Here is a 21448-nt window from a genome sequence, read left to right as displayed (position 1 = left end):
ACTAGTTTATACAAGTTTGGAAAAATATTTACTAAGAAATTAAGGTGTAGTATAGATAATACACTTATTAATATTTATAGTTATTGGGGTGTTTTTAGACTTTTTTAGACAAAGTTTAATTATTTTTAAAGTTATTTTGTTAATATTTGCAATATATCTAACATAACATCATGTCGGCTGCTTCAAATACAGTGGTATGCTTTTTAATAATATAATCACAATTTATTGATGCATTTTTTAGGAAGAAATTTATTTAAGTGTGGTTAATGATGTTATTGCACAATGTAAAGAAAGTTTCTTGGATGATAATGTAGATTTAGAGGTATTGACACAACTTAAAGATGTAAGTTTAGAAATATTTAACGATTATTTTTTTTTTAAGGAATGGTGGGGAAAATTAAAACAATCAGGCTGTGTTGATTACTCTCCTCCACAAAGGCTTATAACAAATCAAATGATTCGCCCAGCACCAACCTCAAATATGATTATGGGACAAAATATAGCTCCATCTCAGTCACATGTGAAACAACCAATACAACAACAACAACAACAACAGCAACAACCACAACAAATTGTTAGTAATGTTTCTGGGATGTTAACTACTAATACAACAAATGGAAATAGTAATCCTAATCCACCGACATCCCAAATGCCAAATGCAATATTTACCAACTTGCAACACTTAAATTCTCAAACAAATCAGCAGACTATAAATAATTTATTGGCTCAACGACAGAATGGACAAATTCCTCAACAGATTATTATCCAGCCTTCAAATATTCCTGGTGGAGGTCAATTGTTATATTTAAATACTACACAAAATATTGGAAATTTGTCAAATCTTTTAACAACAAACGCTGGTACAATTAGCTGTGGTATAGCTACACAGGGAAGTAACAATTTTGCAAATATGCTTCAACAAACTCCTTTGAGAAATGATGGTACTAGTATGAATGGTAATCCTTATAATGTCATGACTGGCAATATTGCTTTAGACCAGAATGCTGCGCTTCTTCAAAATTCTTCTCAACAACAGTTATTCCATTTACTTCAACAACGTACCATAGTTCCACAAACCAATAATGGTGGTAGTATTAATCAAGGTGGAAATATTCCACAATTAGATGGTGCAATAACTTTAAATGAAAGTAATAACGAAGTAGAGGACATTAATGTTAAGAAATGTAAAACAAATACTAAAAATGCTTTATCAAAAGAGAAAAATGTAAAAGCTTTAAAGAAAGCTATAGAAAAAAAATTTATCATTCAATTAGATGGTAGTCATACTGGGCATATGTCTGACAGTGATTCTGATGATGATGAAGGTAATGAGGATGGTCTTATTCAATATGCAAATGAAGATACAGAAGGAGGTGGTGATGATAATCAAGAAGATCCACTAAATTCTGAAGATGATCAAAGTGATGACGAAGATGTAGTAAAATTATTTGAGTCAGATAACATTATTATGTGTCAATTTGAGAAAGTTTCGCGTACCCGCACAAAATGGAAGTTTAATTTAAAAGATGGTATCATGCACATTAATGGAAAAGATTATTGTTTTCAAAAATGTTCAGGTGAAGCTGAATGGTGACAATACGAGGAAATTTATTAACTTTAATTATATAAACTACAACTTAAAAACAAAGAAGCAGCTTAATGCATGATACTTCGATTTTTTTATTTTAGCTTTCATATCGTGATGATATATTAATTTTATATTTATTTTCTCGAAAATGTTCACTCCTGTGACAAATGTGTACTATTTTTTTTTGTAACAAAATATATAAGATATCTTATGATTTAGTAAATATATTTTTGATTATTTCTTTTTTGTTAATTATAATTGCTCCAATAGTTATAATACTTAATAGTGAAATAATATTTTGTGTTTTTGATATAATATTATTTTGCCATTCTCTTTTTTCAACAACTTTAGAATATGGTATTTGTGTAAATGTTACCATTGAATATAAAGGAATCCAAAAATTTGGAAAATATTTATTCATTTTTAAGTCAAAATTTTTGCGGATTTTATATCCCATTCTGTTTACAAGATCTTTCAATTCATTATAATTATACATTGCTAAGTTGTTTATTGTATGACAATCTTTTACTCTTCTTTCACTATAGGCAGCCAATGCTTTTGGTATGTCATCTTTAAATTCATCAAGAATTTTTGAAAAAACTAAACAATCTTCAAATCCACAATTCATTCCTTGTCCATAAAAAGGAACCATTGCATGAGCTGCATCTCCTGTTAAAAGTATACAATCCCCAAAACTATGTGGTGAACATTTAATATTTAATAAAGTTTGTGGTTTCATACGATTAAATGTTTCAATAATGTGACTATCTCCAAGTAATTTATATGCATCTGGAAAATATTTTTGAAAAAAGTTTAAAACACTTTTATCATCATACATATATTTTTTGAAAATTTTAAATGGAGCAAATATAGTAACTGTAAATGTTTTGTCTCTATTTGCTAATGCAATTAATGTAAAATCACCTCTTGGCCACAAATGAAAAACATTTGGTTCCAAAGCATAATCGTCATTTTTTGGTAAAATATTTAATTCAACATAACCATGTTCAATGTATTCTTGAGAATAATTAAAATGTGGTAATGCCATTAAACTTCTTCTAACAGCTGAGTGTGCTCCATCACATGCAATAATAAGATCACCTTTTATTTTATATAACTGATCTGTATTAAGATCAATAACATGAAGTTCTTTTTTTTTACAATCAGCCTTTATTACTTTATGTTCAAAATAAAATTTAACTTTATTAAATTTTTCTGCTTCTGTTATCATTATTTCATTTAAATGTCTTCTATTAATTGAAACAATATGTTCTCCAGGTTGACCATAAGGTTGTCTATGAAAAGTTTTTCCATCTATGTCATGAACAAGTCTAGAAAACATTTTAACACCAGAGTTAGCTATATAATCTTTTAACCCAACAGCATCTAAGGAAGCTTTACCTCTTTGAGATAATGCTAAATTAATACTTCGACCTGGAACATGTTCCATTTTTCTTATATCCATACGAATGTCAAAAACTTCAACATCCCAACCTCTATTAGCAAAGAAACAAGCATTTAAAGCACCAACTAATCCACCACCAGCAATTAAAACTTTTGGCATTTTATTGCTAAATAAGTAAACAAAATTAATATAATTAAGAAATAATAACTAATTAAAGAACAATTTATCTCACATATTAATATATATTTTAAATAGGCGTATATATAAGAAAAATATTTGATTTTATCATACAATTATTGGTAAGATAAAAGTATTTCTGCAATTATTCAATTATACAACTGTTAATAATTATATGAAGGTTTGTAATTTAATGTATTTATATTAAACCTAAGTATAAGATTTGACCTTCTATTTTAAATAAAGATTTATTATGTGATTTTATCTTAATTCATGAGCATCTAATAATCATTAATTTTTTTCCAGCTAATTTTTCTTTAACATTTACTATATTAAACTTTTAAAAATGATATTTTAAACTTTGTCATCTTAAAACTAGTTACAATTAAAAAGTAGGTATTATAAAATGCTACAACTAAAAATTAGATAACAGCATCTTTGATTTATTTTAACAATCTTAATATGCATATTTGATAAAAAAAACTGATTGTTTTATCAAAATATTAAAAATATAATTAAAAAAAATGATAGCATACATTTCTTAGAAAAAATATTTTTTTCATTCTTGTATTAAAAATAACAAGCAATTTTAAAATAATTATAAACTTAATGTTTATTATAATAGAAATCAGTATCATTAAAATTTTAATTATAATATATTTGAAAAAAAAAATATATATATATATTAGGTTGTCCCATATAAAATGTTGTTTTTTTTGTTAAATTTTTAAATGCGCGTAACTCAGTGGAAAATTAATATTTTTTCTTCTAATAACAGTCATTAGATTCACCAAATTGTTTTCTATCGTATAACTAGCTTTTCAAGCGTTTAGACAAAAAACTTTAAAAACTAGAAGCGATAGAAGCTTCAAGGGCAGATTCTAAAAGCCTATCGTTTTTGAAGAATTTCTTCTTTAAGAATGATTCAAATTTTAAAAAAAATGAGGGTAAGTGAGGGCAAGATTAGGGATATATTTTGGGCAAAAGAAGAATTTTTTATTTTGAATCCTTCAGTTTTTGAAGCATAGTTTCCGAAATCTATGAAAGAGAATTTTTTATAAAAATCAATTAGCTGTTTATTTTTGCTAAAAAGATTTGTCCTAGGGCTATTTTTATTAAAATTTTTTTAAATTGTGCACAATTGGATTCAGTGTTTATAGTTTCAACAAGTTTTACTAGGTTTCATAGATCTCCAGTGCACAATTTTTTTAAAATACTACCATATTCCTGTTTTAAGATTTATTGTAGTTTTTAAGACAAAATTTTTATGAAACTATAATAAAAAATGGATACTATTGCTGCTTAGAATCAAATTCTTTTCATAGGTTATGTTTCATTTAAAAAATGAGTCATTTTTACTCTCAAAAGTTGAAAAAAAACAGACATCAATACGATGAATTGCTTGCTTTATGTTCAACCCTGGCGATAACCTTTGACCTTTCTTTTTTGAGTATCCATTTAGCTACAAATGGTTAGAAACTTTAGATTTTGAAACATCTGAAGCTTCAAATGTCCTTCTGACAATTTGTAAAAAAATATGCTTTAAAATCGCTCTTCAAGACGCTTTTATCAAAGAATGAAATTTTTCTCCATGCTGCGCATTCTTAAGCTTCTCTTTTCCCACCCTGAATCTTTATAAAAAAATTTTTTTTGGTAGAAGCATTGACAAGATTCACCTCAAAAATATTATCAAAAATTTTTTCTATTTTTGCTTCATTTGTCCTTTTTTTAACTTCAAAAAGGAAAATGTTGGGAAATCGACGCTTAGAAGGCTTTGTAAAAAATTAAAATAAAAATAATTAAACTTTATATTTTGGCATAATCTTTATATCATTATGTAGAGGAAATTCATAGGAATCTAGCAAATATTTTAGAATTTTTTAAACATAGCTAGTTATTAATTAAAACTAGCTGTAAACGTCGCGCGTAAAAAAAACAACATTTCATATGGGACAACCTAATATATAAACAGAAATATTTTAAATTTAGATAAATATTGTAGAATATTTTTACTAGCAAATTAAGATTCTTAACTATTAAATTGACAAAAAAAAATTTGGTAAAATAATGTAAATCATAAAAATATTTTTTTTACTTTACTAATCCAAATTTTTAAATATTTAGTGCAAGAAAGTTTATATCCTAAATTATATTGTTTGAATATCTTTTAAACGAATATCTAGAAATCTAAGAAATTAAGGTTAACTTTTTAAACTAAAAAATTTTATAAAACAATTATATTTTAAAGTGATTTATAATAGTTTTCAATAAATTTTTCAAGTGCAGACAAAAAAAAAATAATATAAATGTAATAATCATTAAATAAAATAAATTTCATTTTTAAAAGATAATTATAAGGTTATATTTTTATTATTTAGTAAAATAAAAACAAAAAATTGTTACTAGTTTATAGTTTAATGATACTACAAAATATATGATAATAAAAATTTTCTGTAACATATATTGTTTTTTAAAAACAAATTGTTGTTCTAAAAATAACATCACAAAAAAAAACTGTTTTAATTTATATTTTTAACACTTAATTGATGAAATTTAACTATAAATTAACTTTTAATAGAAATATTATATAAAAAAAATACAGTTTTAAATATTTTTGTCAATGATCATATATAATCAAATAGTTTCTTAAAGTAACTTTATTTATAAATGATTTCCCCGACATGACATTATTAGTTAATTTTGATTGATTGTATATTTTAAAAAATTTGCAAAAATTTAACTAACAAAGTTAAATTTAATTATCTAATTATATTTTTAAAGAATAATTTAACAAAGAAACTATAAACTCTTATATTTTTATCAAACTTTATATTTAATTAACAATATATATTGATCTTGGATATTTAATTTATCTAAAAAGTTTTAATAATCATTGTCATCTCAATTTAAATTTTTATTCTATTTCTTAAAAAATATTTTTATTATGAAAATAATAAAAAAAAAATTTAACATAAAAATAATTAAGTACAAAATTTTAAAATATAACAAATATAAGTACATACAAATTGAGATTTTGGTATTTAAAAATACTGATAACACTCTTTAGTAAAAAGTGGTTTATAGTCTACATTGGCAAATGTTTGTGCAAATCGAGTTAAAGCATTATGAAATGGTTGAACTTCCCATATAGTAATCATTTTTTTTTCTTTGGTAAATGGATCTAATACAACAGAGTTTGATGTAACTTTTCTTTCAAGAATCACAGTTTTAATTTTTTCCAAAAATTCCAAAATTTCAAAAACTAAATTAGGGCGTAAGATAGTTCCATATGTTAGATATAAATTATTAATACTAATACCTGGATTGTCAATAATTTTTAATAATATACATTCTGACATCCATTTTAAAATTGATATATTAACATCACCTTTAGAATTAAGCCATGGACGCATCATAAAGCATATACGTTCTTCACTAGCAACAACCCAATCAGTTGAATGTCTTATAGAAATATATCGTCGTTTGTCAATTCCACAAACAAAAATTAAATTTTTTTGAATTAAAATATTTAAAAGTTCAACTGTCTCTTTATAGCTTAATTCTAAAATATCACTAATTTCTTCAGCAGTCAAACCAATATTAGTAGCATCCTTAAGTTTTGGAAAAAGATTTAATAATTGTTTTGTTCTTACTGTGTCATTTTTAAAATCTTTAATAAATGTATCCTCATCCAACCATTTAATTTCAGAAAATGGTACCTTTTGTATCATTTCTGATGCAACTTCTATTGGATCAACAGGTTTAAAATTAAGTTTTGGTATGTCTGTATATCTAAGATGAATATCATCTAACATCATATTAGCACTTTCAAGATGTTTATTTCTTTTTAAACCACTACTTCCACTTAATTCTTCTTCCATATCAATTATTTTATTAAATTCTTTTCCCATGGTTATAGAAGAATGCATTCCACGAGATTCCATCAAATCTCCAACTAATACTAATCCTCCTGGTGTATATATATTGGTACAATCTTTTGTTTCAATAATATTTTTGTAATCATTAATACTTTGTAATATAATATCACTATGATATCTAACATTAAACATGTATCTAAAATGAGTTGATAAAATAGCCATACTTGCAGACACGACTATTGAATCATTATTTAATATTTGTTCCATACCTTTTGGTTTACAAATAATACTCTCAGATTTCATTTTTATAATTACATCAGATAAACGACTTTTAATTAAAGTAAAAGCTAATTTTTCTATTTTTATACTTTCATCAGAAAAACATTCTGTTGTATTATGTAGCAAAGATGATAACATAACATGGAATGACAATTCTTGTTGAATATCAATGAGATTTTTTGGTGGAGAAAAAATATCATTAGGTATTGATGTATCTCCATCAATAATGTCTTCATTTTTTTCTTTGTAATAGTTAAAAAAGTTTTCATCACTTACTGAAGCTTCTGGAACATTTTTGTCATCATCAAAAATTATACTATAAGCAAGATTAAAAGCATCTAAAAATACATTATCATTTACGGATTCATTTTCTTTTGATTTTGTTGTATCAATCATTTTTCCTCTTAATTCTACCATTCCTGGATTTCCTTCAAAAACACCAACGTAGCGGAAAAATTCAACTCTTCCCTGAGCTCGTCCCATTTCTCTTGTACCAGCTGAAAGAATATTTTGAATTGTTTTTGTTCTAGATTCTGGAACATAATTATGCATTAAATCACGAATCAATGATGGTGAAACCCAAATACGATATATTGGTTTTAAAAAATAACTAACAGCTCTTATCATTATTAAAAGATCTTTTTCACGTTTTGTATATTTTACACGTAATTGAGTTCGATCCTGAATTACACGAATGTCTTTTTCATCTAAATGTTTACGTTTAGTTTTAGATCGTTTTACAATAAGATATCCTTTGTCATCAATAACAGATTCACCATTTATTTTCTTATGTTTTATGTTATTTGATAAAGATTGTGTTGAAATTCTTTTTAATATAGGTAATCCAGTACAATTTGGATCAGAAATTTTGGATTGCTTTTTCTTGTATCCTTTGTAAATAAGACCATCTGAAGCCATAAGAAGATGAATACATGAATTCCAACCATTATTAAGTTTAGCTACAGATTTTTGAATAAATTCTTTTACACTTTCACCAGATAATGATAATTTTGCACTAAACCATTTAAAGATATCATCAGGACCTGTATTAATATCCCAATGACGCTTTAGATGCATAAAAAGACTTGGATGAAATCCTCCACATCCTTTGTCAGAATCATTGAGATTTAATTCTTCATTGTATTGTTGAATTGGTCTTCTATATTTATCTTTCTCAATTAATCCTGTAAGAAATTGCCTATTACAATCAAGATCACCATCTCCTAAAAGTCGTTTAAAACTGAAATGTGTTGACAATGATATTGCCCTAACATGATGCCAGAATTTTGTTATTTTTTCTATTGAGTCTAATTTATGAATATAAGATTTGTATTCATTCATATCTCCAGTAATTTTCATATAACTTGGTGGTGCAGTACTGGTGTCTCTTATAGTTTTAACTTTTGTTAAGTAAAACAAATCTTGTGATGTTTCTACTTCAATCTCCTTTTTATTTTCATCTTTTTTTGATAAAATTAGAAGACCCATACCAGCTAGTAACATTAACTTATGTTCAATAACTCTTGTAAGTTTAGATATTGGAAAAATTTTATGTCTAAATATTGGTGGAAGATCAGCATACATAATGTATCTTTTTATAGGATCTTTAAGAAACTCCATTAAAATTGGATGGTCATTAGAGTATTTTGAAATAAATGCTATTATTGTTAGAGGTAAAACATTTAAAAGTTCACTTATAGCAAACCATCCATCTGGAATCTCTGAACCTGGAGCTAATGGAGTTACAAACCTATAAAAAGATTCTTCATTTACAACAACAGGAATTTCATTTATTGGTATTTTAAAATCAATTGATTCCATACAATGAATAACTCTTTTAGAAAGAGATGATGCTAAAGATGAGGCATCCAATTCTGAATCTGGTTTACCAACAAGTTCTAATTTAACTTCATTTACTCTAGGAAATCTATCTTGGTATGACTTCATCCCAGGTTTGTAACAATTGACGAAATAAAATAACAGTTCGTGGAGCATCATTAATTTCATTGACTTTCCTTGATTGGCTACAAACTTATTAATTTTGATGACTTTCCTCGTAGAAACAGTTTCATTAAGGGTATCTTCACATTCTACATTACTTTCAGAAGATGTTTCACGGGCACTACTACTATCTGTTGTAGACTCTTTCCGTTTCTTTGATTTTGGAGGTTTAACTTCTTTATCTTTAGCATTACTACTACTGAGCCGTGACTCTTTATCACGTTGTCTTTTTAATCTTTTCCTTTCAGCACTAGCAAGCCTTTGAGCTTTCTTTTTTGGATCTTCATCTTCGTTATTTTGCCTAGTAGAAGTTGGATAACGAAGTTGACCACTCGGAAAAAGCCTAGATTCGGATTCATAAATTTTTATTAAATTAGCAATAGCTATAGGAATTAATGGATCATTTTTATCAATAATACTTCGATGACATACACATTTTACTGATATTTCACTATCTCCATAATTAACAACGCTTTCAGTAATCTTAAGAAGTCCTTTTCTTTCTAAAGCAACAATAATTTTTACTAAAGACTTCTTATCCATTTGAAATTTATAACCTTCCTTAGATTCAATATCTTGAATATGTTTAACTAATCTAAAATATGTAACAACAACTTTTTCTTCTTCGAGTTTCTTAAGAACATAATTCATTCGTTTCAATGTAATGTCTGACAAACGTAGAGTATTCAAATTTGCTCCTGGAAATTTAAATACATCACCACATTTAAAAGGGCAATCTCTTCCAGTTATTTTTTTAAATTCATCGTATAAAACTTGGAAAGCATTCACATGACATTCTTTTATATAATATCTTATAGATCTTATTTTTCCATTCATTTTATGAAATTGTCCAATTTCATTTGGAAAAGTTTTTGTTAATTCTTGAATATATTGAGAAACTATTCGATTTCCAGATTTAATATGGCAATTTAATCCAAGTGCATGACCGATTTCATATCTATCTGCACCATCACCACCTGCTTCACGAAGCACTTGATTTATTACATCAGTTGGAGTTCTATACAATAACATTGGATTCCAATTTTTTGGATCATATTTATAATAACGTTCTTAAAGATATAACAAAAGTTTTGTAGAAATCTAACTTACCACTATATTGTGAAGCTGCTTCTTCACCTACCACAGCTGTTCCAATAAAAGATGTATCATTAGCTTTTTCTTCTCGTAAAATCCTCGAATTTCTAGGTGTAACAATTATTGTTTTATTTAGATTAGACACTGTAGTCATTCCGAAAGGAATTCTTTTGTTTTTTATATAAAAGATAACACTTTCACACACATATACGAAATTCCAAATGAGTACAATCTATTCTTAAAACGAAAATAAATTTAAAAATAAAATTTTTTTTTAATATATAAATTATTTAAAGAAAAGATGCTTGCAAAAAAATCATCAGACGAACTTTTACTTATTTCATGTACAAGTTCAGATCCATTTTCTACTTTGATCATTGATATATCATCTGGAAGTGCTGTTTGGGGGTTAAAAGGTCATGAATTTAGATCTGGTAATGGATGTCAAGATATTTTACCTCTAGGAATAGATGGAGATTATATGATTTGTACAGAAAATGAGGGTAAATGGCTTCATATTATATCTACTAACAGTAAAAATCGTTTTCACCAAGTAAGTCATTTAAGTGAACCATTAGAAAATATGATAATGAATTCTGAAGGTTCAATGATTTTTTCCAGTTCAGGTTGTAAACTTTATGTTTGGCAGGTATGTTTTATTTATTTAAATATCAAAACTATTGTTTATTTTTAGATTATTAATGGTTCTCTTTTGGCAGTTTTTGATGATCATTACCAAAAAATAACACGTTTAAGATTATCTTCTGATAATTCTTTACTTTTTACTAGTTCTGCTGATGGAAATGTTCATGTATATAATGTTACAGATTTGTATAATTTTTATAAGTCTCCAAATACTAAACCAACATCATTATTTGAGTATCGTCCTCATTCATTATCAATAACTGATATGGCAATTACAAAAGGTGAAAATCCAAGAATAATTACATGTTCAGAGGATCATTCACTAGCCATATATTCTATGTCTCAACAAAAAATTATTTTAAAAGTTACAGCTGATAAACCATTAAAAAGTTGTGAAATTGATGCAGCTGAATCTAGGTTGTTCGTTGGAAATAATATGGGAAATATAGCTATTGTTGATTTGTATAATATTGGAGGTACTACTGAAAAACTTATTGTAACAACTGGTGATAAAGTGACAATTCCTATTTTGGAGGGACATGATTGTGCTGTGACAACTATTGCCGTTAATACAGATGGTTCAATTTTGGCAACTGGGGATATTAATGGTGGGTATCGTATATGGGATATTGCCAGTAGACAGACAATAAAAAGTTCAACCATGAAAAATGGAATTCGTGTATTAAAATTTGTTCCTAATTGGGATTCTCTTCATAGTTCAACATATGTTTTACCAAAAAGAAAATTTGCTTATTTCCAAAGAGTATTAAGTGATCCTAATGGAGTTGTTGGTGTTTTATCGAATATATCATCTAAAAATTTAGATCTTATTACCAAAGAACGACTTGACGAAATATTTGAGCATTACTATGATACAGCAGTCAAGTCATATAATGAATCAAAGAATAAAAGTTCAGGAAATGATTCTGATATGGTAAAGAAACTCAAGAAAGAAATAGAAAGACTCGAAAATGAAATAAAAATATTAGCAGATAATATTTAAATTTTTTTTTTTACAATTTTCATTATATCGTTAAGTTTTTTGTTTTATTATTTTAGTAAACTTTATTAGTAAAAAAATTTTAAATTATTTTTATGTGGAAACAATTTCTTTTAATAAATCATATATAATAGTTGGTTTAACATAATCGTTGTCAACAAGAGTCATAAGAATATAATTATCATGAAGGTATTTTAAAGTTTCACGACATTTTGATTCAGGAGGATAAATTGAAGACCAGATATTAAAAACGTCAAATGCTTCATCTTTCCATACACGAAATGATAAAGGATCAACTACAGTAGGTTGTGCAACTTCAGATCCAGAAAATATACCAAAAGTTAGTGCAATAGGATTAGTTCCATTGTAATTAAACATTTCATAATTACCTGTTTTATCAATTGCATGATAATTAATACGTTCATTATATCTAGAATTTATAATGTCAACTAATTTTTGTGCATTTTCTTTTTTAGTAAAAAATTCAAGATAAGCTCTTTGATAAACGTATCCACCTTGTTTTCCCCATCCTACTATTGGATCAGAACTTGTTGCTCCATTAACATTAGGTTGTGAATTGATTGTTAAAAATCCATTATTATTTGCCCATATTAATTGATCTTTTATTAGATTTGTCTCAAAAGACACACCTTTTTCATCTTCATTCCATGGTAAACATGTTACTTTTATACCATTTTCATTTTCTTGTTGTTTTAAAAAATTTATAAAAACATTTTGAATATCTTCTAATGAATAAAGTTTATCACCATACATTTGTATCTCTTTTTCTTTATTTGAAACATTCAAATAAAACATATAATATTCTTTTAAATCATTAAATGCTGGTGATGAACTATGACCCCATCTACCATTAGGAAAATCATCCCATTCACGTGTTCTAAAAATATAACTTTTAGGTCTTGCTGACCAAAAAATTGGTCTAACATCTTCTTTACACCTTAATGGATGATGTCCTCCATGTGGTTTCCAGGGTAAATGTTTTATTTGATATTGTTTCCATAATCCTAACATTTGTAATATTTCACGTGTTGGTCCCTCTCTATTCATAGTATACATGTGTAAAGAAGGAGCAATTTTGTTATCAAGAATATAACGACACATTTTAACAGCACTATCAATTCCATATTTTAAAACTGCTTCATCATTGTGTTTTATTCCTTCAAGATCATCAAGTATATTTTGTGGAATTAATAAATTAGATAATTCAGCAATTCTTTTAATTGAAGCATATCCTTGTATAGGCATAATTCCTGGTAATATTGGTACATTAATTCCTATCTCACGACAATCATTAACAAACTTTTCAAATGTTTCTACTTCAAAAAATAATTGTGTTACTATAAAATCAGCTCCAGCATCTACTTTTGCTTTTAAATATTCTAAATCTTTTTCATATGATTCTCCAGAAGGATGCCCTAATGGATATCCACTACAAGCAATTGTAAAATAATCACCATACTCTTCTTTGATCCATTTTATCATATCTAAAGCATAATATTTACTTTGTGGTCTTTCTTCTGATGGAATATTAGGATCAATAACAAGATCACCTTTTAAAGCTAATATATTTCTTAATCCAATATCTTTACATTGTTTGATATGACTTAATGTTTGTTCTTTTGTGTATTGTGTACATGTCATATGGAGCATTGTATCTATTCTACAATAATCTAAAACGCATCTTGCAATAGAAGTTGATGAAGTATCTTTATCAAGATTAGCTGGATCACTTGAGGTATGCCAAGTGACATCTAAAAAAAATGTTCCACCATCACGAAACCTATCAAGTCTGTTGATAAAATTAGCTACACCATTAGCTGTTTTTGGAGGAAAAAATTCAAGTGAAAAAAATGGTACACCAGATTCAATTTGATTATTAATTCTTTTAATTAATGGTATATAAGTATTTACTTCACTTTCATCATAAAAAGAATAAACACTACTTGGATTTCTTTTTAATTCTAAATTATCATCATCAATACTAAAATTTACTTCTGTATTTTTAGGATCACCCAAGTTAGGAGGCATTTATGCTGTTTAAAAATATATAACAAAAAAAATAATCTAAAATGAATAAAAACAAGTTATTTTAAAAATATTTTAAATACTAATCATTTTAATTGTTCTAAACTTTTTTGCAAGTTAAAAGAACATTAATAAATATGTACTTATATTTTTACATATGGGAAAATTCCATAAAAAATATTCCTTATTTATGATAAAGACAACATTTACTGATATTAAAATTTTTATCTTTACACATCTACTCATGAAAGATGTATCATATTAAATTGTAGACAATAAACATTTAGATAAGATTTTAATTATTTCCTACTAATGATAAACTTTTTAGAAATTTTTTTTTAATCTAATAAAAATAGACTTTGACTTATAAAAGTTAATTTATGTATTTAAAATTATTCTTAAAAAATTAAATAAATAACTTATTATTCATATTAATATTTTTCTTTTTTTATTAAATATTAAAATTAAAGAATTTAAATTAAAATAAAAAAAAAAACTCAATTACATCATTAATGATTATTTAAAAAAATAACTAAATAATAGCATGGTAATATTCAAAAACAAAAAAAAAACTATTTATCAATTTATTTTAATTATTTTTTCTATTTTATAATAATTATTATCAACTGCAATCTTTTATTAAATGGTTAAAATAAAAATATAGACATTATTCATATTTTTTGCGCATGTAAATAGTCTTTGAAAATGTTTTTAATTACTATAAAAAGACTATTTCAATGTCAAACAAAAAAAAATATCACTTATAAAATTAAAATATTTTTTATATAATAATTTTAAAAGTTAATTATTTATAAAAAATATTTTTTTTAAAAAGAAATAAATGAATTGATAAATATTTGTTTATTAATTTTAATTAAACTATGAAAAAGAAAATTATTATAGAATAAAAATATAACTAATATAAATTTTATAAAAACTAAATCTAACGAAAAAAAAAAAACAACATATAAATACCTAATATAAAAAGTATTGATAACAAATTCTAATACTGTATTACCATTTGTGTTTCATTTTTAGATATCGTTATTATTTTTTTAATTATTACTATTACTCTGTACACCCATATTGATTCGAATATTCTCCGATTCCTAAATCAACTCCACCATTTAATGAATTAGAATTTGTGAAAGTAAAGTGCGTCACAGTTTGATTTTCTGGTTTCATACCAAGAGCTGTTTCTTTAACTAAACTATTTAATGTATAAAAATTAAACATATCAATTATTTGTAATGTTTCATTTTTTTTAGCAGCTACTTTTCTTATTGTTGGTATTCGAAGAAGAATTTCTGCATATCTTTGTGATACCTCATCTTCATCTTTTAATGTTGTTGTAATATAATAAAATAAAGCATTAAGGTATTTCTTTTGTTCAGCACCTATATTTCTTTGAGATGCTGAATCTAAACCATCTGTATCAGGATCAAAAAGCATTATAGCTTGGAGTAGAGCAAATTCTGTTGTAGAAATGGAAAGTTGTCTAAATGGTTTCATTATAAAATCTATACATACAGTCATTATTGGAGTTAATGTATTAAAATTTGGAAGATGTTTAAATATTTCTGGTTGATTTTGAGTAAAACAATGCCCATCTGGATGAACAATTTTATCAGAAATGTGTTCAGGTGTTCTAAATGCTTCACACATTATCATATAACTACTTGCATGATTTGTAATTATAGCTGATTTATCAGAGTAAGGAAGTTTATTAAATATAGGAAATGTTTTAGCCCAGTCTATATATAAAGCTATAATTCTTGACCTCCAAAATGGCATTTTATGTTGATCACTTCCTTTTGGTGGTTGGACTATTGGATCATCATACGTCACCATTATTGGACCATTAAATATAGATTGAGAATTAAGAGCATCATTTAATGATGCATATGGTTCAATTGATCCACGACTTAAAAGTAATGAAAAATTTTCTTCAAGTTGTTTTAATTTTTCAAGAATAGGATCAAAAATTTTCATATTTTCTGTAATAGAATATGACAATTTTGGTGAATATGATTGTGATTTATTTACAGTTATACTTCTTGATCTACCTTCACTATCACTATGAATTTCATTATTATTATCACTATCATAACCACCAATTTTTTTATCATAAATATTTGTTCCATTATTTAAAAAAGATTTTGATGTTGCTTTTCTAGTTCGTTTTGTATACCCAATTCTATCACGATGTTTTTGAATAGATTCTTTATCCATACCCACTTTAAGACATTTTAAAAATCGACAACATCTACATGCACATCTTCCACCTTTAGAAATTTCACATAATCCATTTCCTATACATTCATATTTTTTATTATTAACAACGGCACGACGGAAAAATGTTTTACTAAAATAATTAAAAAAAATTAATTAATTTTTATATAATATTTAATAATTATAATCAACATACCATCCATTACAACTAAAAATTCCATAATGTTTACCGGTAGCAATATCTCCACAAACCAGGCAAACTGTACCTGTAATAATTTTAATTATTAATATGTATTATAAAAAAAAATTTTTTTTTATTAAATATACCTTCTGCAGGTTTTTCATTCATAATTGCATAACTATTCTTTTTAAAAAATAAAAATTATTTCTTTTTATTAATGAAACTATTTATACACATTGACGATATGACAGATTTTTATCTTAATTAAACTATTGATTGACAAATAGTTTGAGATCTTTATATTTATTAGCAATAAAAAGCTATTATATACATAAAATAAAGTTTGTAACTTTTTTTTTTAGTAGAATTTAAAAAATCATTAATTAATTATAACTTAAGAAATAGCTATTAATATATGTTAAATCTTAAAATATCTATAAATGTTTGTTAATAAAAATAAAATACATAGAAAAAAGAATGTATGTACAAAATCTTAATAATGATTGCTTATGATACCATAAACTCTTTTTCTTTATCACAAATTTTTAATAAATATGTCATTGCACGTGTTAAAAATAATATATAATAATATTAACCTTTTTACAAGATGTTGCTATAGAAACTTTTAGTGTTAAAAAATATTTTAGTAGAAAAATCAAATATTTTGTCTAAAATTATTGACATATTTTTGTAATATTTCCAAGTTATTAATATATAAAAAAACAAACAAATAAGAAAATAATAGATAAAGTTATAAAATATATTTTAATTTCAGTTAATTAAAATATAACTGCAATATAAGTGTTTAAAAATGTTCTAGAGATTAATATTATTATCAAATATATATTGAACATGAATATTAATAAAAGTATATTTTACTGTTTTCAGTTGTAAAGACTATTTTTTCAATCTTTGATACGTACTCTTTGCTGCCCAAAATCTATAAAACAAATTATAAGTTTAAAAAAAAAAATAATTACTTAAAACTAATTTTATAATTTATAATAAACATTGTAGAAATTTTACTTTAATTATAATTGTTGCTAATTTGTTAATATATACTTTTTTAAATTCAATATTAATATAGATAAAAAATATTAGACATAAATAAATCTTCTTAATTATTGTAAAAGTTTGCACTTAAAATTTATGATGTAGATATATCATGCCATGGAAAAATAAAATTATCTTTTTTATATTCATCTGGAATACATTTTTCAATTACTTCAACACATTTATCGTAGTCTGGAAGTTGAATATTTGTGACATCTTTAGTAACAGTCCAAAAGTCATGAAAACCAATTAATAAATCTCCACGATGTTTTGAAAAATCAAATTCTTTTTTCATTTTTTCAACTTCTTTTATATCACTGCAACATTTCCATGGTAAATGACCTGTTCCTAACTCTACAATAGAATAATATAAACTATGAAGATCATCTGCTGGTCCTAATTCTAATAATTGATGACAATTTAATGATAAATACCTCATTGTACCACGAAGTCTTCCTTTACCTTTTGGGTGTATAATAACACCCCCAACAATAAATTTTCTGACAATACCAAAATCTATCAAATAACATATGTTCTTAGCTTCCGGTGTCCCTGGAAATCCTGTACATATATTTGATGGTTTTATATCACTAAAAAAATATTGATATAAAATAAAAAATTATTTACCGATGGACATAACCGAGTTCATGCAATGTTTTTAAAGCATAGATCATCTGCTTGCAAACAATCATACAATAATGAGCTTCGATTTTTAGTAACTTTGTAGATTTTCGAACATCTGTTAATGATGGACCTAGTAATGACATTCCGATACAATAATATATATCATGCATTCCTGAAAGATACTATATAAAATTAATACTAAAAAATTTGAATATATTTTAAATCATACCACTTTAGGAAAATATGTTTTTTCTGAACATAATTTTAATACATCTCTCTCCATTGCAATTCTAAACTCTTGATATGAAGCTAAAAGAGTTTTTATTGCTATCTTAACATGAGTTTGTGTATGTTCTGCAAGATAAACCTGACCAAATGATCCTTTTCCAAGAGTTTTTTTAATTTCCCAATTAAATGCTATCATTGTACCTTCTGTTAATGGTTTTGGTTCTTTAACCAATTTTGAATCTTTTTCCACCTTTGTACTATTAGGTTGTTTTGATTCACGAAAATCCACCTTTGACTGTGAACCACTAACTTTAACATTAGCCATATTATTACTAGTATCTCTTAAACGTTCATTTTTTGATTCTTTCTTTATTATCTCATTTTTTGACATACTTTTAAGTTTTTCTTTTTTAGATAAACTCACTACCCTAAAATTGCTATTTGTGCTTTCAGGTACTTTATTTAAATTTTGTCCAGAAATATTTTTTGTTGGAACTCTAGTTTTTTTAATTTCAGTATTTTCTTTTTTATTAGATTTAGTCTTGTTTTTTTTTGTTGCAATTTTTATACCTTGAAAAATGGTTGTTTTTTTGCCATTCGACTCAATAATACTATTTGTAGATTCATTCAATTTTTTTGTTACACCATGTTTAGATACAACACTACAATCCCCACCATTAAGTTCATCTACACCACTTTCAGATGAAATTGTTCCACCCCCTTCTGGTTTTTTTTTTCTCAAACCAATTCCAATAAAACGTTTTAACATTGAGTGAAAAAAAAAATATCAATAAAATCAAAAAGAAATCATTATATATATATAATCAATTTGTTTTTACAAAATTTATATTTTCTCAGTACTAACAAAAATAAAAAACAAATTTTCATTCACGTGATAATCAAATTCGTTGTTTAATTTATATATACCAATAGACCCAAACAATAGAAAATACATGAACTTTGTTTAATCATAGTAAAAAATGCGTCAAATTATTGATGTTGCATATTATTATAAAGGTAGTTTCATTGTGTTATATGTAATTTCCAGCAATCTCTATATACGTCTCTAAAATATGCATATTTCTTACGGCCTCAAAAAATAAAGTTATGTTTAAGAGTTGTCATTTTACACATTGTGCGCACATTTAGTGAAATTTTACTTTATACGTATACTTCCATAGGCTTGGTCTCATAACGATATATTTATATGTCTGTTAGCACAACATCCAGTTTTCCACAACATCGATCTTTCTAGAATATTCGAGAAGAGTTATATTCTTCCCCCACAGTCAAATATAACACATAGTTTGTGGGATATATAGAGTTCAGTAGAAATTACATACAATTCTTGTCTACGAGAAGGTTCGTTGTAAATTTTACATTTTATTTATTTTTTTAAATTTGATTAATTTTAAAATGACTTCTATCGACGATATTTTTTTGTAAATTAAAGTTTTCTATAAAAAAATGTCAAACCATATATATAAATCTTGATTTTACTTTATTATATTTCTTTTAAAATTATTTACTCTAGTATCTAAATTATCGCCGTGTGTTAGATTTTCAACTGGTCGTAATAGATTTTTTTTTTTTTTCTACATAAGAATTGATGCAATTTTTTATTTTTAGTTTTATTTTTGGCTTAAGCCGTTAACTCTCTAAGAAATAAAAATGTTTTTTAATATGGGTGGTGGCTTTCCTTCCGGTGGAAGTTTCTATCATGGAGGACATGGTAGTTCTTCTCCAGCTGATACCAAATTATACGATATTCTTGGAGTAAAGCCAGATGCTAGTGATAGTGAAATTAAAAAGGCTTACAGAAGATTAGCACGTGAATATCATCCTGACAAAAATTCTGACCATGGTGATAAATTCAAGGAAATTTCTGCAGCATATGAAATATTATCTGATGAAAATAAAAGGAAAATTTATGATCAGCAAGGTATGGAAGGACTTCGTGGCGGCGGCGGTGATGGCGGCCCGGGCTTTGACATTTTCGACATGTTTGGGGAATCAACATTTGGAAGTTTCTTTGGTGGGGGAAGATCTGGACCACCAAAGAAGAAGCGCGGTAGAGATACTTTACACAAGTTAAGGATTTCTTTAGTTGATGCTTACAAAGGAAAATTATCCAAATTAAAACTTTCTAGAAAAGTTATATGTCAATCTTGTAAAGGTTTTGGAGGAGCCAATGGAGTTAAACCTCAAACATGTACTAAATGTCATGGTCGTGGTGTTTATATGATGACAAGACGTGTTGGACCAGGAATGATAACATCACAACAGGTTAGGTGTGATGAATGCAGAGGTGAAAGAGAAGTTCTGGCAGAAAAAGATAAATGCCGTAGTTGCTCTGGAGAGAAAATTGTTGATGAAACTAAAATTCTTACTGTCGACATTATGCCGGGAGTTAAGCAAAATCAAGAATTTGTCTTTAAGGGTGAGGGTGATCAGTATCCCGGTGTTGAGACTGGTAATGTCAAAATTATTGTTGAAATTGAGAAGCATCCCGAATTTGAAAGGCAAGGAAGAGACTTGGTTTACAATAAAACTTTAACTTTAACTGAAGCTTTGTGTGGATTCGCATTTACAATCAAACAGCTAGATGGACGCATTCTACTTGTTGAAAATCGACCAGGAAATGTCATTGAACCTGATTCAGTTCGTTGTGTATATGGTGAAGGTATGCCGTGGGTGGAAAATCGTACACAAAAAGGTAATCTTTATATTAAATTTGATATTAAATTCCCAACAAGTTATTTCTTGAAAAATGAAGAAGACTACAAAAAACTTGAAAAATGTTTACCACCTAGACCAAAACCTGAAGGTATGAACTTTAGTGCTGCAGAACATGTGACACTTAATGAGTGTGAAGGCGTTAACCTTAATGGTGGCGGTGGTGGTGGTCGTAGAGGAGAAGCATATCAAGAAGACTATGACGACGAAGATATGGACAATGAGTCAGGACATGGTCATGGTGGTGTTGAATGCAGGCAACAATAGAGTTGTGTGTTCT

General features: G+C 26.1%; 8 protein-coding genes across 8 annotated transcripts; 3 read left to right on the top strand and 5 right to left on the bottom strand.

Annotated features, from left to right (window-relative positions):
* Positions 1 to 170: 170 nt before the first annotated feature.
* Positions 171 to 1594, top strand: SRAE_2000346000 (Transcription initiation factor IIA subunit 1; the record flags this gene model as incomplete). Its single annotated transcript, XM_024654655.1, has 4 exons — positions 171 to 194; positions 242 to 343; positions 383 to 956; positions 996 to 1594. The coding sequence occupies 4 exons, from the start codon at positions 171 to 173 to the stop codon at positions 1592 to 1594; spliced, it is 1299 nt and encodes a 432-aa protein (XP_024508005.1).
* A 202-nt stretch (positions 1595 to 1796) lies between these two features.
* Positions 1797 to 3152, bottom strand: SRAE_2000345900 (Kynurenine 3-monooxygenase; the record flags this gene model as incomplete). Its single annotated transcript, XM_024654654.1, has 1 exon — positions 1797 to 3152. One exon carries the CDS (start codon positions 3150 to 3152, stop codon positions 1797 to 1799), a length of 1356 nt encoding a protein of 451 aa, XP_024508004.1.
* Positions 3153 to 6211: 3059 nt separating this feature from the next.
* SRAE_2000345800 (Hypothetical protein) lies at positions 6212 to 10577 on the bottom strand (the record flags this gene model as incomplete). The annotated part of the gene is made up of 3 exons (XM_024654653.1): positions 6212 to 6432; positions 6490 to 10398; positions 10439 to 10577. The coding sequence occupies 3 exons, from the start codon at positions 10575 to 10577 to the stop codon at positions 6212 to 6214; spliced, it is 4269 nt and encodes a 1422-aa protein (XP_024508003.1).
* A 147-nt stretch (positions 10578 to 10724) lies between these two features.
* SRAE_2000345700 (WD40 repeat and Quinonprotein alcohol dehydrogenase-like superfamily domain and WD40/YVTN repeat-like-containing domain and WD40-repeat-containing domain-containing protein) lies at positions 10725 to 12071 on the top strand (the record flags this gene model as incomplete). Its single annotated transcript, XM_024654652.1, has 2 exons — positions 10725 to 11072; positions 11118 to 12071. The coding sequence occupies 2 exons, from the start codon at positions 10725 to 10727 to the stop codon at positions 12069 to 12071; spliced, it is 1302 nt and encodes a 433-aa protein (XP_024508002.1).
* Positions 12072 to 12161: 90 nt separating this feature from the next.
* On the bottom strand, positions 12162 to 14117 carry SRAE_2000345600 (Methylenetetrahydrofolate reductase; the record flags this gene model as incomplete). Its single annotated transcript, XM_024654650.1, has 1 exon — positions 12162 to 14117. One exon carries the CDS (start codon positions 14115 to 14117, stop codon positions 12162 to 12164), a length of 1956 nt encoding a protein of 651 aa, XP_024508001.1.
* A 1065-nt stretch (positions 14118 to 15182) lies between these two features.
* On the bottom strand, positions 15183 to 16695 carry SRAE_2000345500 (Transcription factor HNF-4 homolog; the record flags this gene model as incomplete). Its single annotated transcript, XM_024654649.1, has 3 exons — positions 15183 to 16479; positions 16543 to 16612; positions 16674 to 16695. 3 exons carry the CDS (start codon positions 16693 to 16695, stop codon positions 15183 to 15185), a joined length of 1389 nt encoding a protein of 462 aa, XP_024508000.1.
* Positions 16696 to 17674: 979 nt separating this feature from the next.
* Positions 17675 to 19201, bottom strand: SRAE_2000345400 (Casein kinase I; the record flags this gene model as incomplete). Its single annotated transcript, XM_024654648.1, has 3 exons — positions 17675 to 18170; positions 18208 to 18386; positions 18434 to 19201. The coding sequence occupies 3 exons, from the start codon at positions 19199 to 19201 to the stop codon at positions 17675 to 17677; spliced, it is 1443 nt and encodes a 480-aa protein (XP_024507999.1).
* A 914-nt stretch (positions 19202 to 20115) lies between these two features.
* On the top strand, positions 20116 to 21435 carry SRAE_2000345300 (DnaJ homolog subfamily A member 2; the record flags this gene model as incomplete). Its single annotated transcript, XM_024654647.1, has 1 exon — positions 20116 to 21435. One exon carries the CDS (start codon positions 20116 to 20118, stop codon positions 21433 to 21435), a length of 1320 nt encoding a protein of 439 aa, XP_024507998.1.
* Between the last annotated feature and the right edge of the window lie 13 nt (positions 21436 to 21448).

Source organism: Strongyloides ratti, assembly GCF_001040885.1.
Source record: "Strongyloides ratti genome assembly S_ratti_ED321, chromosome : 2".
Taxonomy (NCBI): Eukaryota; Metazoa; Nematoda; class Chromadorea; order Rhabditida; family Strongyloididae; genus Strongyloides; species Strongyloides ratti.
Note: the sequence above shows the minus strand (reverse complement) of the source record. Positions and strands in the feature narration are given on the sequence as shown.